We start from the raw sequence: 12,597 nt of genomic DNA on the forward strand, positions 1-12,597 counted from the left end.
GAAATCTTTGTAGAAAAGTCCAAATCTTTTATCGTTTGTGTCATGTACCGACCCCCGGATAGTTCATTACATGGTACAAAAAATTTCGAAACTTGTCTTAACGACTTTTTGACAATTAGCTCAACGGAAGATAAAGAAACTTTACTACTGGGAGATCTTAATATAGATTATAATAAACGCAGTGATCATAAACAATTAAAAGACCTATTTGTTATTGTGGGTCTCAACCAACTCATTAAACAGTTCACTAGAGAAACGGAAAGTTCAAAAACGATAATTGATGTAATTTTTACCTCGCATCAAAACAATGTCAAAGAAACAATAGTTCTACCATTAGGGATCAGTGATCATGACTTAATTGGTGTAAACAGAAAAATAAATGTCAATCGCTATGTACCTCGTAGAATTAAAATTCGAGATTATAAAAATTACAACGCAACTCGTTTTAAGGATGATATGAAAAACTCTGATTGGGATTCTATTATCTTTAAAGATACCATGAATGAAAGCTGGGATGCATTTAAGTTATGTTATATTTATGTTATCGATGTTGATGGATGCTTAATAAGTAATAAATCGAGGATAGCTGGTTGTTTCTGTAAATTTTTCTCAAGTATCGGTTCCAAACTTGCGAATACTATTACTTCCATTGGTGATCGGAGATGGATGTATTATGAGTCGAGCAAGCTTTCCCTTAACAAGAATATGTCAGTGTTCAAATTTAATGCAGTTACTCCTGATTTACTTAAAAAACGACTAAAGAAACTGAAAGTGTCAAAAGGTGCCGGTCCGGATGGAATACCGCCTCGTCTCATAAAGGATTGCGCCGATGAAATTGTACTTCCATTATGCTACCTAATTAACTTGAGTCTTCGGTCTCATACGTTTCCATCGACTGAAAAAGTAGCACGCGTGACTCCAGTATACAAATCGGACGATAAATCAAAACTTGATAACTATCGACCAATTTCCGCGCTAAATGTATTCTCGAAGATTATAGAACAAATTGTACATCACCAACTGTACAATTATCTAGAAGAAAACAACCTTCTTCAATGCCAACAATTCGGATTTCGTAAACAGCGATCTACGCAACAAGCGGTGTCATTGTTTGTCGAAACTATTCGCAAAAATGCAGATAAAGGAGAATGCACTGGGGCGATTTATCTCGACTTGCGAAAAGCCTTCGACACTGTGAACCACTCGCGGCTTTTACACAAACTCCAACTTCATGGCATCCATGATATCGAGTTGCAGTGGTTCGAAGATTATTTATTCAATCGTACCCAATATGTCACATACGATAACATAAATTCATCACCTCAACAGATTACTTGTGGTGTACCCCAGGGTTCAACCCTGGGTCCATTACTATTCCTTCTACTCGTTAACGACTTACACCAATTACTAAGTAAATCGAAAGTACTTTTGTATGCCGATGACACTGTTGTATATTACTCATCAAAATCGAGCAAAAAAGTTGAATCAGTTCTTAATAACGAAGTCCAACGTATTGCAGACTGGATGAATGAAAACTGTTTAATAATAAATCTTAAAAAGGGAAAGACTGAGTTTGTCATGTATGGAGCTCATCAAAACCTACGTAAACAGGAAGCATGTACCATCAAGATAAATGCTACGTCCATTAACAAAGAAGATAATTATATCTATCTGGGGGTTAATCTGGACAACCATCTGACACTACAGGAACATCTCAACACAACGTACAAAAAGGCATCTGGAAAGCTCAAATTACTCAAAAGTATTCGATATCTTTTGACAGCTGACATAGTAAAATCGGTTTATAATACTGTTATCCTGCCGAATTTACTTTATTGTTATCCAATAATGCTGTCTTTATCGAGAACCCAGGAAGACAAGCTACAATATTTACACAATCGAGCGTTTAAAATTTGTGGTGGTACCCATCAATGGGATTCTATTGCAACGATCAAGAAACAAAGAGCTGCGGTTGAAGTTTTCAAAAGCATCAATGGCATCACTGAAAACCACTTCAATTTCGAGCAAATCAACCACACAATGAATACTCGAAGAAATCAATCAAACATCAAACTTGGCCATCTTAGGACTGAATTCGCAAGAAAATCTTTCGGTCATCAAGGTGGTATGATTTTTAACGAATTACCAACTGTACTGCAGAAAGAATCATCATTGTTTTTATTTAAAAAAAGCATTAGGGTTATTAAATTTGAAATTTTACTTTTGTTCCCACGCAGCGTCGCGTCTAATTACCTCTGCGCACTTAGATTTCCTTTCCATCAGTTTTGTATTTCCTCTTCATGTCTTTTTCAGTGTGGTGTCGTAACTATCTATCCCAGCACATTCGCCTATTCTACTATCTTGTATATTTCATTTTTTGTCTTATAGATAATACATTTTTTTTTATCATTTTTAAAATTTTTAACATTATTTATTATATACTTGTATATACAGGAACCTTATTGATACCAGGATTGTCTTTATGAACCCTGATTAGGACACCTGTAAATAAATAATAATAATAATAATAATAATAATAATAATAATAATAATAATAATAATAATAATAATAATAATAATAATAATAATAATAATAATAATAATAATAATAATAATAATAATAATAATAATAATAATAATAATAATAATAATAATAATAATAATAATAATAATAATAATAATAATAATAATAATAATAATAATAATAATAATAATAATAATAATAATAATAATAATAATAATAATAATAATAATAATAATAATAATAATAATAATAATAATAATAATAATAATAATGTTCTTTTTTTTAAGTGTTCGTCTGATTTTTGCGCCATCCAGATAGCTACGTATGGTTTAATGTTAATTCTTTTTATTTGTAAGAGTGGGTTCGTTTTTTCTTTGTGTATTTAGTGCGGATTGGTCTTCAAAATCAACACTGGCATCTGAACTTATAATCAGCAGTCGTACCACAGCGCAGTTCCCATCTCCAAACATAACTCAAAAACGTAAACAATAAAATTCATAAATGTCGAAATTTTCTCTAGGTGTCGAAACAGTTTCGCGATATTTTTTACGCAATAAGGTATGTTACAAAAACAGAATTAAACTAAACACAAAAGTTTTAATAACGTCAACTACTAATTGATTTGGAAGGCAAAGTAAAATGTGCATACAGACAATTCAATATGGCTCTTGTGCTTATGGCAAATAGCGTAAATTTAAATGCTATACAGTAGATTATTTAATTAAGCATTCGTTTAAGAATACATTGTCCCGATAACCAATACGTCCCATCTTTTTAACTTATAGAGTCATTGATGTTGTATAAAAACAAATGAGATCACAACTTTTTTTATAGTCATACATAGGAGGATTTGAAATGCTACTCTAGTAACCGCTAATAACATAATTATGATTAACTGCCCATTATGAAGATGCAAATCTCGACTATAAATAGAAAGAAACTTAGAGGATAAAGATATGCGTGCGATATATACAATTAATTAATACCAACAACAAACATTGCATAATAAAAAAATTTCCACGAAATATGCAAAATACATACAGTTAGCGACAAAATATCAAACGTACATGGTGCTCTGTTAACAACGTTCCTTCCACACCTTTTGACCTTTTTTTCTGAAATTGTGCGTTCATTTTCTTAGTCCAGTAATTCTATTGATGCATGCTATAGGGAGGAGGTGACATTTCATGCCCATCACCAGAGATAAGCATAGAACGGTCATGAGTCGGTTGGTGCATGTAAGCCAAATTTGTTGAGTTCACGCTACTGTGTGCAGGCGGATTGTAAATTGGCCTAGTACCATTGTTTACTTGATGAGAATACTGTATATGTGGATGATAAGGCGTTTGTGGACACCCACCTGGTTGCTGCACCATCATCGAAGTATGAGTAGAAGTTATAACTTGACCTTGTTGTGGTTGAGCAAATATAACAGCTAAATAATGCAAAGTAAGAAAACCAATTAAAATTACATGGCTTATACAACACGAAAGCTTCATTCCCCGCTAACAATAAATACGTATTTGGCGCAGCCATTCGTAATGGCGTTATTTAATACGAAACACTGGAAAAAAGATCAAATTCAGGAATTGTGCCGGAAGAACGTTTTCTTTGCGCAACACAACATCCTATGATACAGAAATGCAATAATAACATACCTCTATTTGTACCCCTGCAACATCCAGGAGAAATAAAAATTGATGCAAAAAGCGCCACGAAGAATTCAATCACTGCAAGAATAACCATCAATCCAAAATATATTTTTCCTGTGTCAGTTTTAATCAAACAAGCTACGTTACTTTTGGTGGGATATTCATATTCTTTATCGAAAAGATTCTCTACACAATTCTCATAGTAGCTAAAATCACAAAACATTTCTTACAGACTATGCAGAAGAGCTTTTTTTATACGAATATACTCTATAAGAATATCGAAGGTGAAATTGGACAGAAAATTAACCATATATTTAGAACATGCTCATCTTGAAATTTTGTTTGCATGATTATGATCGTTTGGTTTTTTATTCTTTGCTAACTCATAAAAACAGGTATGCCACCATTGATGTGAAGTATCTCAGGTTTAAATTGAAGTTTTTCCCCCATAAAATGTAGCTGTCTGTTTGTCAGTCTATTTATACTGCTTAAACAACAGCACCTTAGGGGTAAGTTTGTACAAGTTTGTACTGTCGCAATCTTAATTGTACTGAGAGTATACTACTTAGAATGTTATATAAGGGTGATTTTAGCCCAAAAGTTAAGTACTATTATTTAAACGAAAATATACTTTTCTCATAGAAAGTCGCGTAAACAACTCTTTGTTGTCATGTAAAGATATTTACCATTGTGATATAGTAAGGAGATAAATCCTGGAATTAAAATTATTGACTGACATTTTAAGAAGAGATTCAATGATTAATAGCTTTGTCTTAAAAAAATCCCTCTATAGCGTTCCGCAAAAGCGCGAACAGGTAAGGCATTAAGTTACATTAAAGTTAATGAAAACTCACAAGTATCCAATAGTAAAAAATAAGCCACCAATACCGGAGCCGATAACGGACAATATATCAAATACTTTGGCTGCAGAAATCAGGCTGTAGTTATTCTTATTTGCAGCAGCCAAAAGATTTAAAAATCCAGTCAAAAGAACAAATCCACCAAGCCATGCAGGTGTACAAGCATCTGCTTGCCAAAAATATTCACCTAAAGTAGTCTTGATATAAATCCCAAGACCTACGCATGTTAAAGCTATAACAACTTGGGCAATGCCTAAAATAAAATAAAAAAGAATATGAATGAAACGCGAATGACGCAAAATGATATCTGCTAAGAATGCATATACTCAAACTTGTACTGGTCTGTTGAAATTTTACCAAGGAGCTAAAAAGTACCATGCTAATCTTTGGCATATGTTTTTAAGCATTTTAAGAATAAACATATAAAATATGTTGTGCAATCATTGTTTTGAATTATTACATAGCAGTAACATAATCTGCATGGGCTAAAATAACAATAAATGATTTACATAGACATAAATACATACTAAGAAGAAAAAAAATCATTACTGAACGTGTAACATTTTGATTTTATAAGAGAATAAATAAAAAATAAAAATGAAAAATTGTTGTTTTTTTCTTCTAATACGTAGCTAGGAAATTTTATAGAGAACAACCAAATTATTTTGGCCCTACTTAGAGTTTAGACATCCAATTATTTCTAATCAATTTTTTTAAATCAAAGAAACCAACATTTATTAACGTTTCACAATTAACTCCTTTACCGTTGTGTGTTAGAAAAATTCAGAAAAAGCAACGGATAACTGAAAAAGACTATAACAAAACACGTTGTTGGTAAAAGAATGAATGAGATTGCTTTCACGAGCTGTAGAAACTGAAGAGAGAAGAAAAAAATGAATTGATTTTAACGGTTTTGACAAACAAAATTTGTTCAGAAATTCCTTAGAGAGAGATTAGAGATGTGCATATTTTAAATGGCTAGCCTCACAAATATCAAGGGATAGACCCTGTCTCCTATTACAAGGAGGGGCCATGGCTTTGATGGGAAATCCTGGAGTATTTATTGCTCTCTTTGAGCTACGCAGACTCAATTAGGGTCAACTCCCTGCAACATCAACGGCCCACACAGTGCGCCATCTCCCCAATTTCCCTCACATGGCTTGGGGCTAAGATAAAATTTAATTGCCCATATTGAAAGGGAAAAGGGAATCGAATCCCAGTCTCTCACACGAAGTACGAAAGTGATAACCACTAAAGTACGGCGCCACCAACAAGTACGGCGCCACAAAAAAACACGGCACCACATCCCTAAACAGTTTAGAATAAATCAGGGCTTAAAAGACTTTTAATTATGCCATCAACCCTTCAGTTTCGACATGGATGATCTAGTCAATGTTTAAGGAACGATTGTCTAAGATTCCACGTCCAATATTTTTACTCATTCTCAAGTTTTTTGGCAACCAACTTATATGTGCAATGGCATTGCTACCTAAGGTATTGACGTCAGTTTACTTTACTAACGTAACTACATATTACGAAATAAAAAGTTGCATCTGTTTTTCAGTACTGCAGTATAATACACTCGTTGAATGGCTCGTCGAAAATTCCACTTCATTAGGGAAGTGAACAATTACGGAAACTTATTTGGATGACTTCACAAAGACCCTTAAAATTTTTTCTTTTTGGAAATTTGTTGACCTTTCTAACTGTTCATCAAATTTAAAAAATTAAAAGCTTTGCCGTCAAGTAAACAAGAAGAGTACAGACATCATAAACTGTATTAAATTTTCCCTGAAGATAGTTTTAAAAACATAAAAGCTTAATAAATACGAGGTGTAGATGTGCAAATTGTGCAACTTTTAATGAACAAGGTTTAAGCAGTGACTTAAAGAAATAAATTTTATTTAATTTTATTCAGCATAATTTAATGGCCATGGTTCAATAATATATGAGTGAAAAATTAGATCAATTTTAACCAAAATTTTTACAAAATTAATTTTGAACAAGAATGGTCCGACGTTGTTACGAACTGTACCAAGTGAGAAAAAATATAAAGATACAGTGTATTATCCAAAAGGAAAACTAAAACAGTTTGGTAATTTAGCCGCGAACAAGTGCGAGTGCAAGGCACACCACTAACCTCGTTATTGTCATTTCAGAAACGATTTAAATGAACTTACTTAGGAAATGGTGAAAGACAAGACAATGGAAATACTTTAAAAACATTTTTTTTAGATTTTTTGTTTAGTGCTACATAATTAATGTACGAATTAAGTATGATGCAAAAATCAGGAATATTATCGTGAGTATTGGAGCTATAATACAAATCTAACCTACTATGTCTGCTTTGGCACGACACAAAACTATATTAGGAATTCGGAACGTATCACCGAAATTATCTTTCACATATTTGAACAAAAACATGACAATTTTGATGTTAATTCTCCTATAAGTAAACATTTTTACTTGGACTAGAACGCATTTAAGTTTCGCTCAATTATAAATTTTAGTGTCGTATATATCAGAGACGGAATATTCAACGATTGCTTGTAGCTAATTTTCCAGCCTTGTAAATTTAAGAAGTAAAAATTGTCACATACCAAAACCACAAGCGACTTTGACTCTTATTTTAGGTTGTGAAGGCGAACCGGAGTTTGCAACTTCACCAGCTACCACATACGCTGGACCACGTTGTCTCAAGCTGTTGCACCTAAAATAACAAAACATGCGAATTTATTGACGATGTGTACTGAAAAAAAGTGTTGTAATTCCCAATGTTGCAAGCATTTGCAGATATGCAATAAATTCCAGTGAGTTTTGCAAAGTAAAAACTTTGTTAAATATTTTGTGCATCAGCAAAGGTCGTCCAGACACGTAAAGTATTTCGTGTTATTCAAGAGATTAACTGGTATGCTCGAAGTTTTCATTTTTAGTTTTTTGGATTATTTGGACAAAATAGTTTTGTGTAAATATTTGTGAGTGAAAGTGCTATGAAGAAGTATAAATTGCTGCGATCAGTGGTTAAAATATAAAGAGTGCTATTGGAAACTAAGCTGAAGTTGCAAATTTAGGCATCTACTGCTGAGTTGAGTGTTAATTTGGGAGTCTTGCAGTTAATGTAACGACATTTACTGGTGTTGTTTGTGACAATTACTGGCAATTCCACAACATGTTTTTCTTAAACACAAGCGACAAAAAAAGACTTTACACGACATTTTGAAAACTTGATGACAGACGTTTTATTCGAAGGAAGGGACGTTGATATAAGTAATTACATATGTATAAAAGTCGTTGGTAAACCTAATTAACGTAAGTTGTCGTTAACATATGTAAACATCTCTTGGCCTACAAAGTAATTAATTCAAAATACCTTTACAACTGAATGGGTCGTAAACACGATAATTTTTTTAAAAAGTTTCCAAAGTTACTATTTTTAATACTTGTTTGGCGAAGTTGTTAAAACTTCTTGCATCTTTAAACAAAAATCAATTTTGTAATTTTATAAAATACAACACATAATAAAACAAAAACAGCAATTGACTGCAACAAAAACACGAAGAGACTCTTAAGTTAACCTTTTGTTGGTTGCAACAAAAATCTAACTTTAGAAGTACTGTACACCCTCATATGAAATGGTGTAAAAAAATTGTCACGTCAAAGCACATTGCATGTTTTTTTTTAAAAAAATTGAGATCCTTAAAACACTATTTTGTACGCATCTCGGTAATGTACAAAAGGTTAGAGAAGTTGTACAAAAGTGGGAAACTATTAAGGACCCTAAAAAAGTTTTAAATGCGACATTGTGTGTTTTTGTTTTGCTTTCTTGTTGTTGTTTTTCTTCAAAATGGAGCCTGTCTTTTGATTAATTTTAAATGGATAAACCGATATTTTCTAATACTAAAACTAGCCAACTAGCATTTCACTGTTAAGTTAAACTTATTATTATATACTTACAACAGCCTAACACCCAAGCATGTAGCAACACTTCCCAACATTTTTTCGGCAGATAGTTGTCTTTAATCTACAGCTGCATGAAGTTTTTTATTTTAATTCTGTGAAGGAAGTGTAAAATAGTGACGCACCGAAAACAAAAACGTATCAAAACATACGGCCTTTGTAAATAAAATTCAAACACACAGTGAGAACAATGTGTAATTAATCGGTAAAACGTAGCCAAATTTTCGCACAGCGAGTAGTAAACTTTACTAAGTTTTTCAAACTTTGCCAATTAATTTTGCAGAGTTTTTTCTTTGTTTTTTTATGCATTGTGGGTATCAAAATTCCTCAAAAAGAAGAGGTTTTGCTTTTCATTAATTTTTAAAAAAATTAGTTGGCAAGAAAGTGATTATGTTTTTGAAATTTTGTTGATAAACGTAACTGAATGTTGCGCACGTGACTATTATTTGAAACTTTTAAATTATATTTTATCGCAGGTTTCTGTCTTCTGAATATATGCAATATGGGAGCGCCACTTTCTATTCAAGACCTCTCATGTGTTGTTTTAGATTGGTTACAAAAGTAAAAGGTAAATGTATTTTAACAACCTATTATCGATAGTGTGTTTTTAATATGAAGGTTATAAAATGTTTATCCCAACTAACAAAACGACATAATAGGAAACATATTTTGATTATTATTTGCAGTTAAACAGCAATTTTAAGTTTATGAATGTGGAATACTGCACATGTTTGTAATAACAACATATGGTCAAATAAGATCTTATGCTCTTCCTCAATAAAAACAAGCTATTTAAAAGGACAACACGTTTTGGACAAAAACATGAATATCACAGCCACATTACACTGGGATAGCAGGACGGTGTGTGACGAAAGAGAAGCAGGAAAAAGCTCTACGGCGATAATTAGGACTGTCGGAGGTGCATGACAATACACCCAAGTCGCTAGATTTTGTGATAGACCATTACGGTAAGTAGATCGAACGACCGAAAAAAGAAATGTAGCAAAAACATTGTTTAGGGTCGCATTGTTGTTGGAGGATTTAGGCCGACTTTAAAATATCATTATGGCCATCCTTGAAAATTAATTGCTGTAAAGTTCAATGCTTTTTTTCACCAATTAAAATTACGATACAAACATTGTAAAAACGTCGCATTTTTTTCTATGTGCCGTAAAAATTTTCTTTCTTCCACTTGACCGAGCACAGCAAATCCAACAAATTCTAAAACGATGAAAACAATCTATTATCCAGGTAAAAAAACTCTAAATATAAAACGTTTTATGTTCGACTATTCTTTCTGTTAGTTTGTTTCTTATGCCAAAAAAACATAGTCTTCTAATATCTACAATAGCGACCCCACCTAGTTCTTTGCTTTAAAACCCAAATACTTTATTACTTCTATTGTTCACCTGCATTTCTATGCAAAGGTTTAAAATTTTTTTGACTTATCAATAATCTGTTACTTCCAACAGGGAAAGAGATTTTTTCTTCCAATTTTAGTTGTTTAGCTGCAGATAAATTCTACAATTAATGACAAAAACAATAATAATGAATTCAAAATCATGTGCAATTGCTTTCCAATTGCGAAGAGTGAACGCTGTACACAGTTCCGTTAGGTGTGCGAGAGTGTTTCGGCGTATGACTTTTCGGCCATATCCGGATTACACGGTTATTTGTAATAAAATAATAGATACTAGCTGATAAAAATGGACTTGAAGGAAGAAATAAAGTTGATAAATAAGGAAATCAAACTGCAGTGGAAACAAACAAGATATAACGTAAGTCACTACTACGACCTATTACCTACAGAGACAGCATTGGATAGAGAGCAAACACACTCTCCGAGACAGCGAACGCAACTTCCTAGTGATTCACACGAAGGCACTGAACTAGGTAATGTTCATCAGAAGCGTGTAAGTCCCCCCTGACTCAAGTCCACACCTAATGATACAACACCCTCCAAGCACCCTCTAAGAGGGGAAACACTTGCAAGCGCCACACCATAAGCAAGGGTGAAGCTCGGTTCAATGCACGGCTGGTCGCATCGACTTACAATAACTCTGAACTTTTTTAGTTTACGCATAAGTTTTTTGCCTTTTAGTAAAGACTTCCTTGGAGAAGGCCAATTCGATGAGTATATAGATGATTTTTCTGCTGTCTCTCTAACATTTCTCAGATTGGTTTGATTAATTTGAGTCAAAAAATGTTTCCACTATTATCATAGTTCCTGAGTTTCTAAATTTAGCAGTTTTTAGGAACCCCGACTAACGATTTTTGACAGTATATCAATTCCGACAAAAATACAAGTGCAAAAAACATAATAAGCAATTCTCATAATTAAAATTGTCAGATAGGGTCTAAATAAAAACATGTGCCATGTTCGATTGGTGTAACCCAGTTTTGTATATCACAGAAAGCTACTTTGTCAATTTTAAACTCGCGCAAATTTTTGTTCAAATGGGTCATTTTTTAACTAAAGCGTCTTTTCAAGCTTGTAGGTGGAGTGGGTTGATTTTGCTTGCCTCTGCATGAATACGGTTAAAGTATTACTGAAATTTATAGCCTTCTCAGAGATACTAGATTCCCCCTTTCTCCAAGTTTTTTTATATTTATTTTCTTGAATCTATATATTAATACGCTTTGTGCGCGCGCGCGCGCGTGTGTGCGTGTGTGTGTGCACATTAGTGCCTTGTGGGGACCAATGTGCTTCGTGAAAGTGCTTTGTGGGTTCCACTTGCCTGACGGGGACCAATAATTGTGTTGCTTTGTGGATCTCAGCTGATTCAGATTCTAAACTACAAAAGGTGATGAAATTTATTTTAAACTAAATGCTGTGAGATCAATTTCTATTTCTAATCTTCCCACTCTCGTTAATTTTGACGACAATGACTTTGATGTATAAATGATGCACATTGAAACAGGTTTTTCCTTAATTGCAATGAACGGTTTTTAACTCCCACTATTTAGATCTGATAATGATGTTGGTGATGGATTCTTGATTATTGCATGTGGATTTACAGTAGGTGTAGTATGGACCAAAAACATTATTTACTTTTTTATCCACATAGTTGTAATTCAAATGAATGTATATCAGATAATTGGACAGGATCTTGTGTTTTACTCATATTTTCTTCCTTATTCCAGTTTGACAAATATGTATGTGCGATATATATACCACTGTACCAAGGAACACCACCTCATTATAAATGTCAATTATTAGGGTTTCTATGTTGACCTCTCAGTGAAGAGAATCATTAAAAAAATGACCTTTTCTTCAGACAATTCATGAAGCCAAGAGAATAGCATTGTATCGTAAAAAATTAAGGACACATTAAGTGTATTGCCAATGCAGTCTACAGAGACTAAAAACCAATAGAAAACATGAACATATAAAGAAGCGCAATGCTACTCATTATAAACGAACTATGGCAAATAGCAGCGAAGATATGATTGGTACATTCAAACGTAAAATATCTAACGGCCCATTTTATATATGTGTATGCTGTTAAGGACTACATTATAGAGATTCTGTGGCTTTGTACGATACCAGATGTTCTTCCATTGATGTAGAATCCTTATCTATAATAGTAGTGAGTTATAATGC

At 33.0% G+C, this 12,597-nt stretch overlaps 1 protein-coding gene and 1 non-coding gene across 2 annotated transcripts; one reads left to right on the forward strand and one right to left on the reverse strand.

Moving 5' to 3' along the window:
* Positions 1-3,473: 3,473 nt before the first annotated feature.
* On the reverse strand, positions 3,474-9,148 carry LOC130614531 (uncharacterized). The gene is made up of 5 exons (XM_057435955.1): positions 8,991-9,148; positions 7,637-7,746; positions 5,031-5,289; positions 4,183-4,382; positions 3,474-3,959 (listed from the first exon to the last, which is right to left on the reverse strand). Exons 1-5 carry the CDS (start codon positions 9,029-9,031, stop codon positions 3,676-3,678), a joined length of 894 nt encoding a protein of 297 aa, XP_057291938.1. The 5' UTR covers positions 9,032-9,148; the 3' UTR covers positions 3,474-3,675.
* A 1,900-nt stretch (positions 9,149-11,048) lies between these two features.
* LOC130619986 (U5 spliceosomal RNA) lies at positions 11,049-11,162 on the forward strand. Its single transcript, XR_008980720.1, has one exon. It is a non-coding gene; the product is annotated as a U5 spliceosomal RNA (small nuclear RNA).
* Positions 11,163-12,597: the final 1,435 nt, after the last annotated feature.

This window comes from Hydractinia symbiolongicarpus, chromosome 11 (assembly GCF_029227915.1).
Source record: "Hydractinia symbiolongicarpus strain clone_291-10 chromosome 11, HSymV2.1, whole genome shotgun sequence".
Lineage (NCBI taxonomy): Eukaryota > Metazoa > Cnidaria > Hydrozoa > Anthoathecata > Hydractiniidae > Hydractinia > Hydractinia symbiolongicarpus.

Coding starts and splice junctions, on each gene's coding strand:
- LOC130614531 (XM_057435955.1), bottom strand. CDS start 9,031: ATGTTGGGAAGTGTTGCTACATGCTTGGGTGTTAGGCTGTT. Junction 7,747..8,990: donor TGCTTGGGTGTTAGGCTGTT/GTAAGTATATAA, acceptor TTGTTATTTTAG/GTGCAACAGCTTGAGACAAC. Junction 3,960..4,182: donor TTGCAGGGGTACAAATAGAG/GTATGTTATTAT, acceptor TGCATTATTTAG/CTGTTATATTTGCTCAACCA.